The sequence below is a fragment of the Taudactylus pleione genome, unplaced genomic scaffold (assembly GCF_031769625.1).
Source record: "Taudactylus pleione unplaced genomic scaffold, aTauple2 ptg000391l, whole genome shotgun sequence".
In the NCBI taxonomy this organism is placed as follows: Eukaryota; Metazoa; Chordata; class Amphibia; order Anura; family Myobatrachidae; genus Taudactylus; species Taudactylus pleione.
In genome coordinates, this window is record NW_028284792.1 from 7,833,334 (window position 1) to 7,849,995 (window position 16,662).

Sequence of the window (16,662 nt, forward strand, 5' to 3'; positions counted from 1 at the left end):
GAACATGCCGAACCTGACGAGTGTAGTCAGGTTGACGGGCATGTTCAGTAGACAGTTGGGGTCGACAAGGACCCAGCACGCAAGCGCATCGCTGGTCCTTACCGGCTATCCATTACCTGACTGAACAATGCGACCAAAACCTCCTGGTTTTAGTAAGCTTGTTCACAAAGTCGGGTAATGGATTGGCCCCTTAACACGTACTTTTAGATGTCTCAATGCTTTTGGGCACGTCAAAAATAATGGACACCCGATCAGAGCAACAATTGTGTTGATCTTAGGGGTGCACCTGAAAAAAAAAACAAATTGAAATTCCCCCCAAAGAGAATAGGAATTTTGTTCTCCTACATGTTTATAGGTAAAGAACAATGAACTATGCAAATACATATATTTTACCTATAAATAGACAGGACTATAATTTCTATACACCTGCTAAAAATGTGCCATGTTCCACCAATGCATTGGATATTTGTTGGTTCGACATTACCAAACATTGACAAGAAAACTAGAATCCAGAGATGGAAAGGATTTATTTAAATAGAAAAAGAAAATCCAACAAAAATGACAAATAAAAATATACTCATGTTACAGAGCTCCTTCTCCAAATCCATTATCTTTCAAGTTGTATTGTGTGTTCTGAGGAAGAAATCTAATCTCCACATACATGTATTTCCCTGAAACAGCATATCTTGAACACCTGCTAAGAGCAGAATGAGCCCACTGAGTGTTCGCTGGATCATGATAAGTCTTCAGGTCCAGTACATTCTTTCCGACAACATGCACGTATTTATGTCGACGTATACGTTCATTAATATCCTACAACAGGAATTAAAAAACAAAAAAAAACACATTTGTAAACTTGTGAGAAATGAAAAACAATATCAGCATAGTATGTCCAGAAGTAAAAAAAAGCATGTATCCATATTTACCATTTGCAAAGCGGCACTGTTTGAGCACCTGGCTGAATCCCTCACACAGAGACAGGTCACTCTGATTCTGAGCACACTCCAAGAACTGCCTCAGCTCATACTGGCATACTGTGTTCTGAGACTGTGGCTGTTGATACATTGGTTGAGAAGCAGCAGGTTCCTACAAGTAAATCAAGGCGGCAATAGGTATTTTAGAAACAATTAGGAGCAAAGAGTCAAATAAATCCCATCAAAAACAATTTAAACCAGTGTCTCCATAAGTTATATTAGTTAATGTATGTAAAACCTACCTATATTTGTGTAACTGGTGCTTGGTGATATTCTAACAGAATACAGAGAGCTTTTTAAATCATTATCCAGACAACTTTAATTTATTGGTTTGTATTTCCTTACTGCACCTTTGGCTAATCGTGTTTTTCACTAAAGAATAAAAGGCCCCTGCACACTAGACGATATGTTGAACGAATTGGCCGATTCAGACGCATCAGAATGACAAATCATTAAAATCGCCAAGAGTGTAAGCACTATGCGCACTCCCGCAGCGTCGTTCGTTGCATCTTCAGTACATGCAGGAAGATCTGTCAATCTCGTTAACGATTCCCATCAGATCATGCAGTGTTATGCTTACCAGACGATCAGGCAAAATTATTACATTATATAATTAATAATGTAACCACCAAATGATGCAAGATATTTAGTTTGGTCGTTTGTTAGATTGCACAGTGTGTGTATGCACTAGATTGTTTGCCCAGGAGTTCAAGGGAAATCGTTAACGACATTGTATCGTTTGCAAGTCGTCTAGTGTGTACCTAGCTTTAAGTTTGATAAATTGACCTTGTATATGGCAAAGGTAGGCTTTAAGAAATTAATACAATTATATATTTATAGTCTGTGTGCATCAGACATAGGACAGAGCGTACCGAGTCTGTAATGATTGGGGCAGGTAATAGGTAAGACCTACTAGTACATTATCAGATTATGGGGGATTCAATTACACGCGAAAAAGCAAAAACTTTACATCGGATAAGTTTTCGCACAATTCGTGTGTTTTGGGGAGATATTTTCGTATCTTTTGTCTATGTGAGCCCCCATTTTTCGAATTACAAAAGCAAAGACGCATTCGCACAAAAACTGTTCTTGGAGTAACCAGCAATAGGTACAGGTGAATTTGGGCAAATCTGTCTGCACCACTTAGTAGGTTTAAAATCAGTTTAGAAGTGTATTAGTGGCCCTATTAAAAGTATTTGGGGTTCTTAATTTGTGTCAAATGGCTGTTCTATGCATATTTGCATAAGTGTCTAAAAATGGTAAAAATATGAGATATGGTAAGAACTTACCCTTGTTATCTCTATTTCTACGAAGTCCATAGGGTTCCACAGGATACCTTGGGTATAGGTGTGACGTCAGTCGCAGGGCACCAAAGAGTTAAGCTTTCAGCCTCCCAGGATGCACTAGGTCCCCCTCCTATACCCCGCCCCCGGGCCAAGGCACCTCAGTTAGTTACCAAGCCATAGGCCGGAGGAGGAGAAGGAAGAGAGAACAAAGATCTGGACACATACAAGAATCACATTCTCACCAGAGGGAGACGGAAAACCGGTGACCAGAGCAAAGCCCATCTGCAGCACAGGTGCGACAGGGCGGGAGTCCTGTGGAACCCTATGGACTTCGTAGAAATAGAGATAACAAGGGTAAGTTCTTACCATATCTCATATTTTCTACTTCAGGGTCCATAGGGTATCCACAGGATACCTTGGGGATGTCCCAAAGCAGTATCCTTTAAGGGTGGGGACGCTCCTGTGCAGAAATGAGAATCCGCCGCCCGAAGGAAGCATCCTGAGAGGCGAAGGTGTCAAACCTGTAATACCTCACGAAGGTATGGACAGAAGACCACGTAGCAGCCTTGCAGATCTGAACTGCCGAGGCACCACGTCGAGCTGCCCACGAAGGACCCACAGACCTAGTGGAATGAGCCTTCAGAGAAGGAGGGACCGGTAGGCCTTCATGAAGATAAGCTTCAGAAATAGCCATACGGATCCAGGCTGCCAAAGTTTGCTTTGAAGCAGGCCAACCCTTTTTACAGAAGCCATAGAGGACAAACAAAGCGTCCGACTTCCTAAACGAAGAAGTGCGGTCAACATAAGTCCTTAAGGCCCGCACAACATCCAAAGTGGCCTCACCCACTGAAAGTCCAGGTGAGTTAAAGGCCGGAACAACTATTTCCTCGTTAACATGAAACCGGGAAACAACTTTGGGAAGAAACTCGGGCCGAGTGCGGAGCACTGCCCTGTTCCCATAAAAAACCAAGAAAGGGGGTCTACAAGAAAGAGCCCCTAACTCAGAAACACGTCTGGCCGAAGCAATGGCCAGAAGGAAAACAGTCTTAGCTGTTAGCCATTTAAGATCCACTGAGCCCAGTGGTTCAAACGGCGGTCCTTGGAGAGCCCTCAGGACCACAGCCAAATCCCAAGGTGCCACAGGTGGAACAAAGGGCGGCTGAATGCGGAGAACACCCTGCATAAAGGTGCGCACATCCGGGATTGTAGCAATCCTACGGTGAAACCAGACAGATAGGGCCGAAACCTGTACCTTCAAAGTAGCAAGGCGAAGCCCATGATCTAGTCCCGCTTGCAGGAAGGCGAGAATCCGAGACAGACGAAACTCCCGCGGTGCATAACCTCTCGGTCGACACCACTGGAAGAACGTATGCCACACGCGATGGTATATCCTCGCGGAAGACGGTTTCCGAGCTCGTAACATGGTACGCACCACAGAGCTGGAAAACCCCCGGGACCTCAGCATGGCCGTCTCAACAGCCACGCCGTCAAAGACAGCCGAGTCAGGTCCGGGTGAAGGCAAGGACCCTGAGACAGAAGGTCCGGTCGTAGCGGCAACCGCAGAGGACTGTCCACGGACAGACCCTGAAGGTCTGAGAACCAGTGCCGTCTGGGCCACGCGGGAGCTATCAACAGGAGCGTCCCTCCTTCCTGTTTGAATTTCCGGATTACCCGTGGAAGAAGGGAGACCGGAGGGAACAGGTATGCGAACCGGAACGTCCACCGGACGGACAGAGCATCCACCAGAGACGCCCCTTCGTCTCTTGTGCGAGACCCGTACACCGGCAACTTGTTGTTGTGCCGGGACGCCATGAGGTCGATTTCTGGAAGACCCCACCTGTCCACCAGTAGTTGAAAAACGTCCGGGTGCAGGGACCATTCCCCCGGATGAACGTCCTGGCGACTTAGAAAGTCCGCCTCCCAATTTAGCACTCCCGGGATGAAGACCGCTGATATGGCCGGAAGATTGCGCTCCGCCCAAACCAGGATCCGAGAGACCTCTACGAGAGCCGCCCGACTGCGAGTTCCTCCTTGCCTGTTTATGTAAGCCACGGTGGTAGCGTTGTCCGACTGGACCTGCACCGGGCGACCCTGGAGAAACCGCTGTGCCTGCTGGAGAGCATTGAAGACCGCACGGAGTTCCAAGATATTTATTGGAAGCTCCGCTTCTGTCGGCGTCCACCTGCCCTGGAACAAGTGTGGACCCGAAACTGCTCCCCAGCCCCGAAGACTGGCGTCCGTTGTCAACAGGACCCAATTTGGAACCCAGAACGGACGTCCCTTGTTGAGGTGGGTCGTCTGTAACCACCACGCAAGGGACAGGCGAACCTCCTGGGTGAGCACAATCGTCTGGGACTTCAGAGACTGAGTCAGCCCGTTCCACTTGGACAGGATCAGGTGCTGCAGAGGTCTGGAGTGAAACTGGGCGTATTCCACCATGTCGAACACCGACACCATGGAGCCCAGTAACCTCATCGCCGAGTGTAAGGACACCCGGCGGCTGTGCAGGCAACTGCGCACCCTTGACTGTAAAGCAGAGATCTTGTCCTCCGTCACGAAGATCCTTTGCTGTCCCGAGTCCAATAAGGCTCCAAGATGCAGAATCCTCCGGGACGGGATTAGAGTGGACTTCTGCCAGTTGATTAGCCAGCCGTGCCGTTGCAGCAGTGCAATGGTCAGGTCCAAGTGGCGTAACAGGAGCTCTGGAGATCCTGCCACCAATAACAGGTCGTCCAAATACGGCAACATGCGGACTCCCTGCAGCCGCAGAGAAGCCGCCATGACCGCCATCACCTTGGTGAAAACACGTGGTGCTGTTGCCAGGCCAAAAGGTAACGCCCGAAACTGGAAGTGGTCGCTGCGGATTGCAAACCTGAGGAACTGTTGATGGCGCAAAAGAATAGGGACATGCAGGTAAGCGTCCTGTATGTCCAATGACACCAAGTAGTCCCCAGGTTCCAGCGCCAGAATGATGGACCGTAGGGTCTCCATCCGAAACTTCGGGACCCGCAAAGACTTGTTGAGTGCTTTGAGGTTGAGAATCGGACGATATGACCCATTGGGTTTCTGTACCAAAAATAGATTTGAATAGAAACCCTGGCCCCTCTGGGAGAATGGAACAGCCACTATAACTCCAGCCTGGAGCATAGTGTGCAATACCTTCCGCAGCTCCGTAGCCTTGTTCCGGTCTGATGGGAGACCCGTGGTGAAGAAGCGAGCCGGGGGTCTGTGCCGGAAGGAGAGGGCGTATCCGTGGGAAACCACCTCCAGAACCCAAGTGTCTGTCGTAGTGGTCGACCAACACTGGGCGAACTGTAGCAGGCGGCCTCCCACCCTGGGATCCCCCAAAGGGAGGCCCGGACCGTCAGGCCGCAGGCTTGTCATCTGGCTTGGGGGCCGGACGTCTGGTACTCCATGCCTGCTTCCGGGGCTTGACCGATTTCTTAGGGCCAGCCTGTCGAGGAAACGACATTGGTTTGGGCCTGCCCTGGGCCCTAGATGACCGAAAGGACGATGGTCCCGAACCAGAAGGAGCAGCGGCCGACGGGAGACAAGCAGATTTGGCTGCCGCCAGCGTGGCCACAATCTTATCCAGATCCGGACCGAAGAGAACTTCTCCGGTAAACGGCAACGCTTCCAGACCTTTCTTGGAATCTGCGTCCGCCTTCCAGGATCGCAGCCACAAGGTGCGACGAGCAGCTACCGCTGCTGAAGAAATTCTAGACACCAGAGTACTAATGTCTAGAGCCGCCTCGTTGATGTAGGTGGCCGAATCACGGAGATTGCCAATCAACTCCGCCTGTTCGGCCGGACAGTCGGATTCAAAAGAAGCCTCTAATGAATCCGCCCAGCGCTCCATCGCTCTGGCAACCCAGCAAATGGCCATAGCCGGCCGTGCTGCCCCCCCTGCAAGGGAATAAGCGGACTTCAGGCAGATTTCTACCTTGCGGTCCGTAGCATCCTTAAGGGAGGACATGGATGGCATCGGCAATGTGGCACTACGGACAAGACGGGTCACGTGAGAATCCACCTGTGGAGGGGATTCCCACTTAGCAAAATAATTATCCGCGAACGGATAAGCCACCGCCAGGCGTCTCTGCGGCTGGTATCTTTTGCCAGGTTGTTTCCACGCCTCCTCTAAATGGTCCACCAACTGACCCGAAAGAGGAAAGACTGTGGCATTGCCCTTCACATCTTTGAAAAAGGCATACTTAGATTTAGCCGCTGGGGGAACTTCGTCCTCAATCACCAAGGCTGTGCGGACCGCCCGAATAAGTCCAGGAATATATACTTTGGACTTAGCATCAGCGTCCTTAGTATGGAGAGGTTCCTGATCGTAAGGATCCAGAATCTCCCCATCATCAGACGTCCCTTCGTCATCCTCATAAGGAGCGGACAGAGACGCCACCGGCCTTTTATGAGGCCGCATCACAGACTCCCCTTGCAACACATCCGACAAGTGCTGTACAGAACTCGTCAGGGAGTTAACCCACGCTGGCTCCTGAGAACCCGGGAGCGGGGAAATAGGGAGACTGTGGGGTACCACCAATTGTCGTGGGAACCCCTGCATGGGTGACGACACCACAGACTGCTGGGACAAACCCATCGGAGTAAACGCGGGCTGCGGAGCTAACTGGCCCACTAAAGCTGTTAACGCCTGAGCGAAACAAGCCCAGGGCGGCTCCTGTACCGGTGCTGTAACCGTAATAGGCCGCGCCATGGACAAACACTGCCGGCAAAGGCCCTCCGCGCTACCCTCCCCCTCCGCTAACGGTACTTTGCACGTGGTACACTGTAGCCGGAGGGGAAAATCACTTTCAGACATGATGGCACCACGTATGTGACCTCTCTCACCAATTAAGTATTAAATAGGCGAGAGACCACCCTGCAGCACCGCACCGCAAGGGCTTTAGCAGAAGAACAGGGACAGTAATAAAGCTGACAGTTTAGAGAAGAAAAGTTACAGGCAGCGCTAGCACAGTCACATACAATGCAGAGAAATAACAATTCCTGCACTAACAGCGCTGATTACTCAACTACACAGACACAGGGCCTGGTAGGACACAGCGCTGCATACACAGACCTGAGCCACAGCGGAGGAGAGGTATGCGGGGGGACCCAGACCACGATGCTTCCGTCCAGCGCTTCCAGCAGCGTTCACCATGCGTTCTGGAGAAGATGGCCGCCGAGGAGCAGAGAGGAGGCTGGCCTGGGGGAGGAGCGCTGCCACAGGACCAGTCGGCAGCATGCAGAGAGGGCTGTGTGCAGCGGGGGAGGCGCCGGCTGTGAGACAGGGAAGGCGCGCTCCCCTGGCATGCATTTAACCCCTGGGACGCCGCAGCGCTACCGCTCTGCTGCGGTCCGCTGTCCCAGGGGGTAGTGGAAGCGCAGGTTGGTCGCCTGGCTCCACGCTGCAGCCAGTCCCCAGGGAGCCCCCTGCCTGGGGACTTAGGACCATGTGATCAGCGGGGACCCACCGCGGGACCCCGCTGCTTACCTCTGTCCCCCTTGAATCCGGCCATGGTCCGGAGCATCTGGGGTCACCGCTAGCTGTGACCCCAGACGCCCACCAGCATCCCCGGATCAGTACCGGCGTTCTGGTACCGGCGGGGTGTAGGGAAGACAGCATGGACGTCAGGACTGACTGTCCATGCTGTTCATCCAGATGTGCAGCCACAACTGCATGAAGAAAAAGCTTCAGGGGCTCTTCTAGCCCCCACTCCAACAGGTGCACCCGACTCCGGCCGGGCACCAAACTAAACTGAGGTGCCTTGGCCCGGGGGCGGGGTATAGGAGGGGGACCTAGTGCATCCTGGGAGGCTGAAAGCTTAACTCTTTGGTGCCCTGCGAATGACGTCACACCTATACCCAAGGTATCCTGTGGATACCCTATGGACCCTGAAGTAGAAAAGCTATATTTTTTTTTTACAAAATAAATGCTGTAGTTAAATTGGGGGTACATTAAAATGGGTGCACATTTTTGAGCCATAAAAGTGCACTTAAAAATGTTTTAAAAATACACCATGTGCAGCCACCTGCAATGTTTAAAACACATGTCCCACCCATACAGCCCCCCAAAATATCTAACCCAGTACTTAAACCCAATTTTCCACCCCAAAATGGCCAAATTAAGTCAATTAAAAAAAAATTGTTACCTAACGAAGTCCCCACATTTTGAGGCAAAAATGCTCTAGCGTAATATAGATTGTATATTCTGTACTAGATGATTTTGATACCATTCTGCACTGAGTTTTTAATTCTCTTTTTTCCGTATACTTATATAATTTGTTTATATATGCTGTAAATTTTGCAAAAGTTAATTATATTAGGTGTTCTATATTTGTGATGGATAGGTTTTACGATTTTGAAGTGATAATTATTTTTTTTATTGTTTGTTTTATTGTTATATTGTATTGATCAATTGGAAAACATTTTCAATAAAACAAACTTTTCACCTGCTCCGAGATGGTAAAAACAGTTCACCAAGTTTGGTCTATAGAGAATTTGTATGCGCGAAAACTTTGTCAATAGGATTGTACGACATGCATTTTTGAGCGAAAAGTTCTCACGTGCGAAAACTTCTTGCCAAAAAGCGGCTTTTCGAAGCTAATTTAAGCCGACCCTATGTATACTCTATTTAAATGTATCTCGATATTACTAGTACATTTGTCTAGTGCCAGCATGCACAGCAATGCTTTCCAATTGGGGTTTGGGGGCAGGGGTTTGCTAATGTAATTACCTCCCTGATGAAGGGAGGTGTGTTTTTGGGGTATGTTTAATGGTTTGGAGACTAGATGAAAATCTAGTTGTTAAAGAGTGTGAATACCACAGGGCGGAAGCAGTTAAAAGTAATTCTCAGTAACCTGGAATGGGAGCAATTAATGAGTGAGGAAGAGAGGCACAGAATTGTTAAGGGGGAGACCAGTAAAAAATGAAATGCAATAATCAAAGCTAGATATTAAAAGGAGGAGAATTAGTGTTTTTGCATTCTTGTGTGAGATACGTGCATATTCTGGAAATGTGGTGAAAATAATTCTGAAACAAGAATGGCACACCTAGGCAGCAAGAGTGAGAAGTAGGGTTTATTTTGTTCTCAACAATAAAAATGTAGATGTAAGTGGGTTCTGTTGACTGATGCAAAGAGGACCAGAAGGAATCGCAAAAAGATATTCAGTAAAGTGAAAGATCAAGCAGTTATATACATTTTTATCATTTGAATATAGGTGATATAGAAGCACGAGGTTGGTTTTCCAAGAGATGTGGTATAGATAGCGAAGAGCAAAGGTCCCGGGAGTGAGGTTTGTAGTACCCCAACTGATAGAGTAGGCTGGGTACACACCATACGATATATCAAGCAATCTGTACAACCATCCTATTGGCTGTACACCCAATCATTTGTTTACACACGTCATTCATCGCATTGTCCCATCTAATGTGCTGCACGTCAGATGGGACGATGTGGTGCACAACATTTAGTGTGTACGCACGACTCCACATAGTGTACAGGAGCAACGATTATTTGGCTACAATCCCGCCATGATATATCATGCCATCATTCTGGGATAAGTGAGATTGGAACAACCGTCACATCGGACAAATGTGTACCTAGCTTAAGTGGAAAGAATGTGGATTACGAGAAACAAGACAAAGGAGCCATAGGCAAAGCAACAGTCAAATCAGTAAATATCTTTACAGATTAGATATGAATTTCATGGTGGTCGTGATTATAAACAGCTCTGGAAACAAAGGTTACCGTGCATCAGCAACGCCACAGATATCCCTTCCCTGCTCCAAACTATACATATTAAGATATTTTAGTCTTTCCTGGTAAGTTTTGTGTTGTAGGCCATTTTAGTTGCCCTGATTTGTACAGTCTTTAATGTATTTATATCCTTCTGGAGATATGGCCTCTCCCTATGACACCAAGCATCTGACTTGCCTTTTTCGTTGCATTGCTTCCCAGCTTTCAGGTCATCTGAAATAGTTCTCCTAAAGGGGCGCCTATCCATTACACGACTTTGTGAACAATCCATTGTTCACAAAGTTGTGTAATGGATAGCCAGCAAGGACCAGCGAAGCGCGTGCACGCTGGATCCTTGCCGACCCCGACTATCTACGGAACATGCCCGTCAACCTGACGACGCTCATCAGGTTCGGCATGTTCAGATATAGGAGGTCGGACTCCTGCACTCAATGACGTTCAGTGCGGGCACCGCGGTGACCTGAAGGTTTGAACGCTAGACGTTCAGTCTTTCAGGCCGCCTAGTGGATAGGCCCCTTAAGTCACTTTTCTCCTCTGTAGTTTACACTATAGTACCCTTGATACTATATTCAGCCTTTGGGTTTTTAAGACCCAAGTGCATGATTTTGCATTTGCATCTTACTTGCATGAACCATGGAACAAGACATGCCATCAAAGGAAGGCGTGTTTTCAATCATGATCCAGACTATTTCTGTTGCACAAAAACATGATCAAACATGTTCCTATAATCTAAGTATATAATATGTGTATATCTGAAGATTACACAAACCACATTGCACCTAACCTGGGATACATTTGTAAATCTGCAAATTGACTAGTCATTGTTCATACGTATTTATGATGGACCTAAAACATAACCATGTGCAAATGCTAAAAACACCTTTGAAATTCCCAGGAATTGAACTCCACCTATGAATTCTGACTAAGGCACATACTTCATGGGACAGGTAAATTGGGAAACATCAGAAGTGTGGTTTGCCCATATAAACTATTGCATTGGGTAGCTTAGAAAGGCCTTAATAATATAAAAGGTATAGGAGGAACCATAGTAGTGTAGCATATTAAAAGAGAAATTTTATTCAAATCTAGTACAAAATCAAGCGACTATTTCCCTGTGCTTATCGTCAGGGATGTTAGTGCTGCACAATCTCTCACAGCACCACTCATTTTGCATCTCTATTGGAATTATATGTTCTACATTTCATTAGCATTTTCCTTCTACATTACATTTTCATTATTCAGATTCTGGAATACTGGTAATAGCAGCATACCAGCTATATTATTATTAACACATATGGGCAATTTATTTTCTTAACATGGTGTACGTGTATCTTAACTCTGAAAACAAATTTTGATTTTATATTATATACACACCATTGTTTTACAAATGAAGTCTTTAATGTGCCATTTATTTCCTATATCTGCTTGTTGGAGGGCATGTACTCATTAATGACATTTCAAAGGTGAAATTAATTATTTTACTTGTGACTGAGAGGAGACCTGAAAAATAAGCATGTAGGGTGCCCTGAGGACTGGAATTGGAAACACTGTACTACCCCCTATAATAATTATTTTTATCCTTATGTTTCTGGTTCTTCTGAGTTAAATATATAAGGTTGGCTTTCAAACACTTACAGCTGGGGAGAACACCCTTAGGGGGATATCCAATTAGTGGCAGGGTTTAGCCAGCGGTTAAAACCTGCAGAGTTTATTGCAATAGCAATGCAAGTTTGGAATTGGATTTCAACTGCAATTCGCACTCTGGGTGTGCCATAAAAATGGCTCGCACAAGCCAACTCGCACCTAATTGGATTGACCCCATGGAGTCCCAATGAAAAATGAAATGACAGTCACTTCGACATATGTCAATTCTCTGGCATCCAATTTAGGAGACCTCTTATACTTTGATAGGATAAAAACGCAACTTTTTTTCTCAGTAGAAAGTACATTATATAATAAAGCTATAAACATGGACTGATTTAGAATTAATCCAGTTGCACAAAACATTTGATACCTTAAGCTCCACCCAATCCACTAGAAGCAGCAGCAGGATTACAGGAGGTTGAGTCAGCCACAGCTATTATTGAAAGACTGAGTTCCCCAGTTTTCAGTTATAGCCTCATGTAATACTCAACCCTAGGTATGTGCCTTGTGGGAATTTGAGCCCTGCCTATATATTATATTTGTTATAGTGTGTAACAAGGGGTACAGATACATGCTGTAAACAATATCCCCGGTTTTAAACTCCTCTCTAAGCTAAGAATACCAAATCAAAACCACTGAATTTCTTGTTAGGAGTTCAAAAGATGGGACTAAACAGCAATTCAATAAATCCCTCCTTTTTAAGATTGTAAGGTGACTGCCTTCTTTAAGACATTTCAGATAAAAGGTTTAATCTTGTGAAAATGTATACAATAGAGGTGTGGTGAAGTCATTGGAATATAGTGTACAGCACCTCTGAATGAAAACAAGTGCACATACTAGGGGCTGCACTTCATAAACACTTTTCAAGGTAAATAACATCATGGAGGGAACTTAGTTAGCTGTGGAACCCGAGCCTTGCGTGGAAATGCAATTCTATTAGCATATTCTCTGAGCGCTAACCCAATGGCTTTTCCCTGCGCGTTAACGCCCAGAGGGTGCCTTTTCTCAAACATTTCAGAAAAGTTCACCTCTGCAGTTTAACACCATTGATATCTGTCCTATCAATACAAAAGATTTGGTATAAGGAAAAACAGAAGAAACTCTACAAACCCTCAATGCAGACAAGGTTAAACTTTAGCATTTTCCAAACATTACCTGGTAAGTGGTGTCTGATCTTGCAGGCTCAGAACTGCTTCCACCACCGAACCCACCAGTGATGGCATGCCCTAAGGTGTGCCCCACTGCTGAGCCAACTGCTACACCAGCAGCGGTGGTAGCCATTTGTGCCATCAGACCTGGTTGTCTTGGGGCTGCTGCTGGTCCAAGTGCTGAAGGAGCAGCAGCTACAGGAGCAGGCGGGGGTGCTGCACGAGGAGGGGCTGGCCTCATTACAGGTGCACGGCTGAAAAATAAAATAAAAATTAAGTCAGAAGAGTTTGTCAAGCTTAACCAAATTGTCTACGAGTGATATGTAACTGGGAAGATCTTTAAAATTCTGCAGCTTCCTACAGTATCTGGGAAAACACTAGTGTGACACCAGTTTTACTACTGAATTAAGCAGAAACATTAGCGTATGGGACACAGATACAACTTCAATATATTTTAGATGCTCTTTATACAGCTTTAATTTCTGCACAGAGACTAATGAATAAAAAAACACACCTACTGTTATGCATATCAACAAATATCGTAAATAGAAGCAGATATGTTGCACCAATTATTGACTTTCCTTAAATCTTTAGTTATGCCTTACACCAGGGATGGGGGAACCTCCGATCGGCAGGCCGTATACGGCACGCAAGAGGATATCATCCGGCACAGCCAGCTGTGGCGCTCTCCCTCTCAGCCGTGCTGGCTTACATTGCCTGCTCACAGTCCACAGCCTGATGACCCAGCCTCCGAAATTTGCACTTCCAGGTGCTGTTAGCCGAGAGAGATGGACCACCGGGACCGGCTGCTGCTGACACTGACTGTTTCTACCTAACGTAACAGCTGCGGCTGACACTGATTACGCTCTCACTCTGCCTCTGACAGCCTGCTGCTGTTCAGGGGAGAGAGGAGGACTAAGCATCAACACCTGCAAAAAACAAAGTGCTTGGATCCTGGGGCTGTGGGTAGACAGCACAATCTCCAGTTTGGCTGATGTACTCACCCTGCCCAGTAAGTGTCCTAATAGCTCCATTCCCTCCCTAGTACTATTTAATATAAATGATTGCAAGCCCGCTAGCCCAGTCTTCGTCACATCTTTGCAGCTATATGTAATCTCCATTATCTGACTTATCTAAAGACAGAACTACAGCATCTTAAATTAAAAAAAATTCGAGTTATACGTAACTTATTTTTTTTTTTATCATGTAAAGCCTTATGTACATTATGTTTTTTCCTCATTGGAAATGTGTAAGTTTGTATGGCCGGCGAATGATTTTATGAAAATCAAAATGGCCCTTGGCAGAAAAAAGGTTCCCCACCGCTGCCTTACACAATAGAAAAGTGACAGCACTGATGATGTATATAAGGAAACTTATCACGATCTGCGGCTCACACATAGGACACATTTTCCTCACATGTTATGGTCCGTCACCTCAGTGTAGATAATATGTAGCAGAGACACCGGTAGCACTACATGTGCCATACTTGCCCTGCACGCCCTGTGACTACACAGCGGTCAGAGCCGGGTCCCGGGTGTACAAAGGACAAGGCTCTATAGTACTGTTACATGTGGTGCAAAGATAACGACTTGCGCGTCCTACCGGGTTCCGGGGGGCCTTGAACTACATGTCGTAAAGGCCGCTGCCGGAAGGTCACCTTCCTGCGCTCATACAGCCGCCCACATAACCTAACAATAGACCCTTCAAGGCTGTTCTATACTGTACCTGGCCGGCGGGGCCATCCGGGAGGTGCGGCTGCGGCTTCCCCTAGGCATGGCTGCGCTCTATACGATACCTAATCGTCCTTCACCACGGCAGTGTCAGTGTCATTGCGTCATCACGCCGGCCATGCGCTTATATAACCTCTGCCGCATCACTCATACCACGCCCCTAGCCCGGTGACGCAGCAGGACGCCTATTGGCTGGACAACGACGTTCTAGAATCTTTGAACTCTGATGAAGGTTATGACGTGACGCAGCAGAATTGTTACGTGTTTAGCCGTACTCGCTCTCACGTCACATTCAGTCACATAACATTCAGTCAGTACATATAAAAGGAGCCTGGAGCCGTTACATACCCTGTGTTAGAGACATCTGTCCGCTTCTAAATACATTACCAACTTTTATCAACTCCAGTTAGTAACCACTGAGCTGTCACCCAAATCTGATACCATTTCTGTTACCAAATCTGATGCCCTGGGAGAGAGCTCCCGAAGCTATTCAATTCAACTCAATGTTTGGTTGGGCTAAAGGATTTCTCACACTCTTCTGGGAGAAATCCGAGTAAAGTGCTGGCCGCGCGGCTGTTTTCCGGCATCTACATTTGCCTGCCCAGTTGCGAAAAGTCAGTAACCAGCGGGCGGTGAAAGTGTCACCCGTACACACAGCCAAACGTGCTGAGATATATCTTGAACTACAGCACCTGGTATTCCCTGGAGGTCACCCTACCAGGTACTGACCAGGCCAAATGCAGTTTAGCTTCCAAGATCAGACGGGATTGGGCAATCACGCATAGTATGGCTGTAGTTATATTAGGGAAAATAGCACCATTGTCAGATCGAAGCAGTACATATGTAGGACTAGTGATATTAGTAGTCCATTTGATGGTGTTAAGCAGCTACCAAAAAAAGAATGCACAAGCAGACTTTATTTGTGCTCCAAGTATATTAGATAAGTCACAAGAAATCATTAAACTTATTATGCATTGCACTTATTAAGTCACAAGAAATCATCAAACTTATTATACATGTATTGGTGTGTTCTTCTAACCTCCTATTTCAATGAGGAGGTACATCACAAATATTGATGCATTCATTGGAGCTGTTTCAGGGACATATGGAATTAGTCCGAAAGAAATGTCTTATAATGAACTAAGGCCCTGATTCAGAGCCGGACGCTCTGACCAGAGCGCTCGCTCTGAATCAGGGCACACCTCCATAAATATGGAGCGTCCTCCCGGACGCTCGTATAGCTGTGGGTCACCACCCACAGCATATACGAGCGTGCAGGATGATGGTCGCGATGGTCTTTACCATCGCGACCATCGCCACTGCGAGCAGAAGCCTGCGGTTGAGTTTCTCAACCGCAAGGCCAGGAGTGATTTTGGCTCTATCAGAGCCAAAATCACTCCCACTGACATCACTAGTGATGTCAGTGGGGCCGGCTTCTGATGGTAGGCGTTCCCTTGGGAACGCCCGAGCGAAGGAAAGTCCTTCGCTCGTCGCGCATGAGCACGACGGAGCTCCCTCCGTCGTGCGCATGCGCAGTGCAGACCATCGACCCACTTGCGAGCGGACAGCCGCTCGCGAGTGGGTCTGAATCAGGGCCTAAGATAGTAAAATCAATCAAATTCGGAGCAGTATTGAAAAAAATAAATAAATGGAGAGATCTATAACACCAACTAATAGTTGTAATCAAAAACCAAATAAACAGATAATAGATGACACAGCAGGTGTCAGACCATCAATTATGAAGGACAAAACTCGCTGTCTCTGTGAAAGTAAAATCCTCAGATATAAGTGATTAAATAGGAATTCATTGTGGAAAAGTCATATGGACATAATGAATGTCACATGAAGATAACAGATATACGTCAAATCCTGAGTCAGTGGGTTCCTTTGTTCCCATATCAATCAATCTATTAGCATGATTAAATCCACCAATGAGGTGGACAGGATTGGCAGGATCAAACTAACAATTTATCACAATAAATATATACATAAGTGACACATTGTATGTCTCCCCTGTAGGGTAAGAGAGATTGTGAAAAATTAGATGCTAATAAGCTAGTTTAATTGAAAGCAATAATAAAAGAAAAAAGTGGAATATATAAGGCATTGAATCACAAA

General features: G+C 46.4%; 1 protein-coding gene and 1 pseudogene across 1 annotated transcript; both read right to left on the reverse strand.

Moving 5' to 3' along the window:
- Positions 1-508: 508 nt before the first annotated feature.
- On the reverse strand, positions 509-14,667 carry CHCHD2 (coiled-coil-helix-coiled-coil-helix domain containing 2). Its single transcript, XM_088445939.1, has 4 exons — positions 14,540-14,667; positions 12,822-13,068; positions 927-1,086; positions 509-813 (listed from the first exon to the last, which is right to left on the reverse strand). The coding sequence occupies exons 1-4, from the start codon at positions 14,587-14,589 to the stop codon at positions 806-808; spliced, it is 465 nt and encodes a 154-aa protein (XP_088302065.1). The 5' UTR covers positions 14,590-14,667; the 3' UTR covers positions 509-805.
- Positions 14,668-15,224: 557 nt separating this feature from the next.
- Positions 15,225-15,342, reverse strand: LOC148507564 (5S ribosomal RNA; annotated as a pseudogene).
- Positions 15,343-16,662: the final 1,320 nt, after the last annotated feature.

Excerpts from the sequence above, each read along its gene's own strand:
- CHCHD2 (XM_088445939.1), bottom strand. The coding sequence starts at position 14,589 with ATGCCTAGGGGAAGCCGCAGCCGCACCTCCCGGATGGCCCCGCCGGCC. Across the intron at positions 13,069-14,539 it reads CGGATGGCCCCGCCGGCCAG|CCGTGCACCTGTAATGAGGC; the intron begins GTACAGTATAGA and ends TTTATTTTTCAG. Across the intron at positions 1,087-12,821 it reads GATCAGACACCACTTACCAG|GAACCTGCTGCTTCTCAACC; the intron begins GTAATGTTTGGA and ends ATTTACTTGTAG.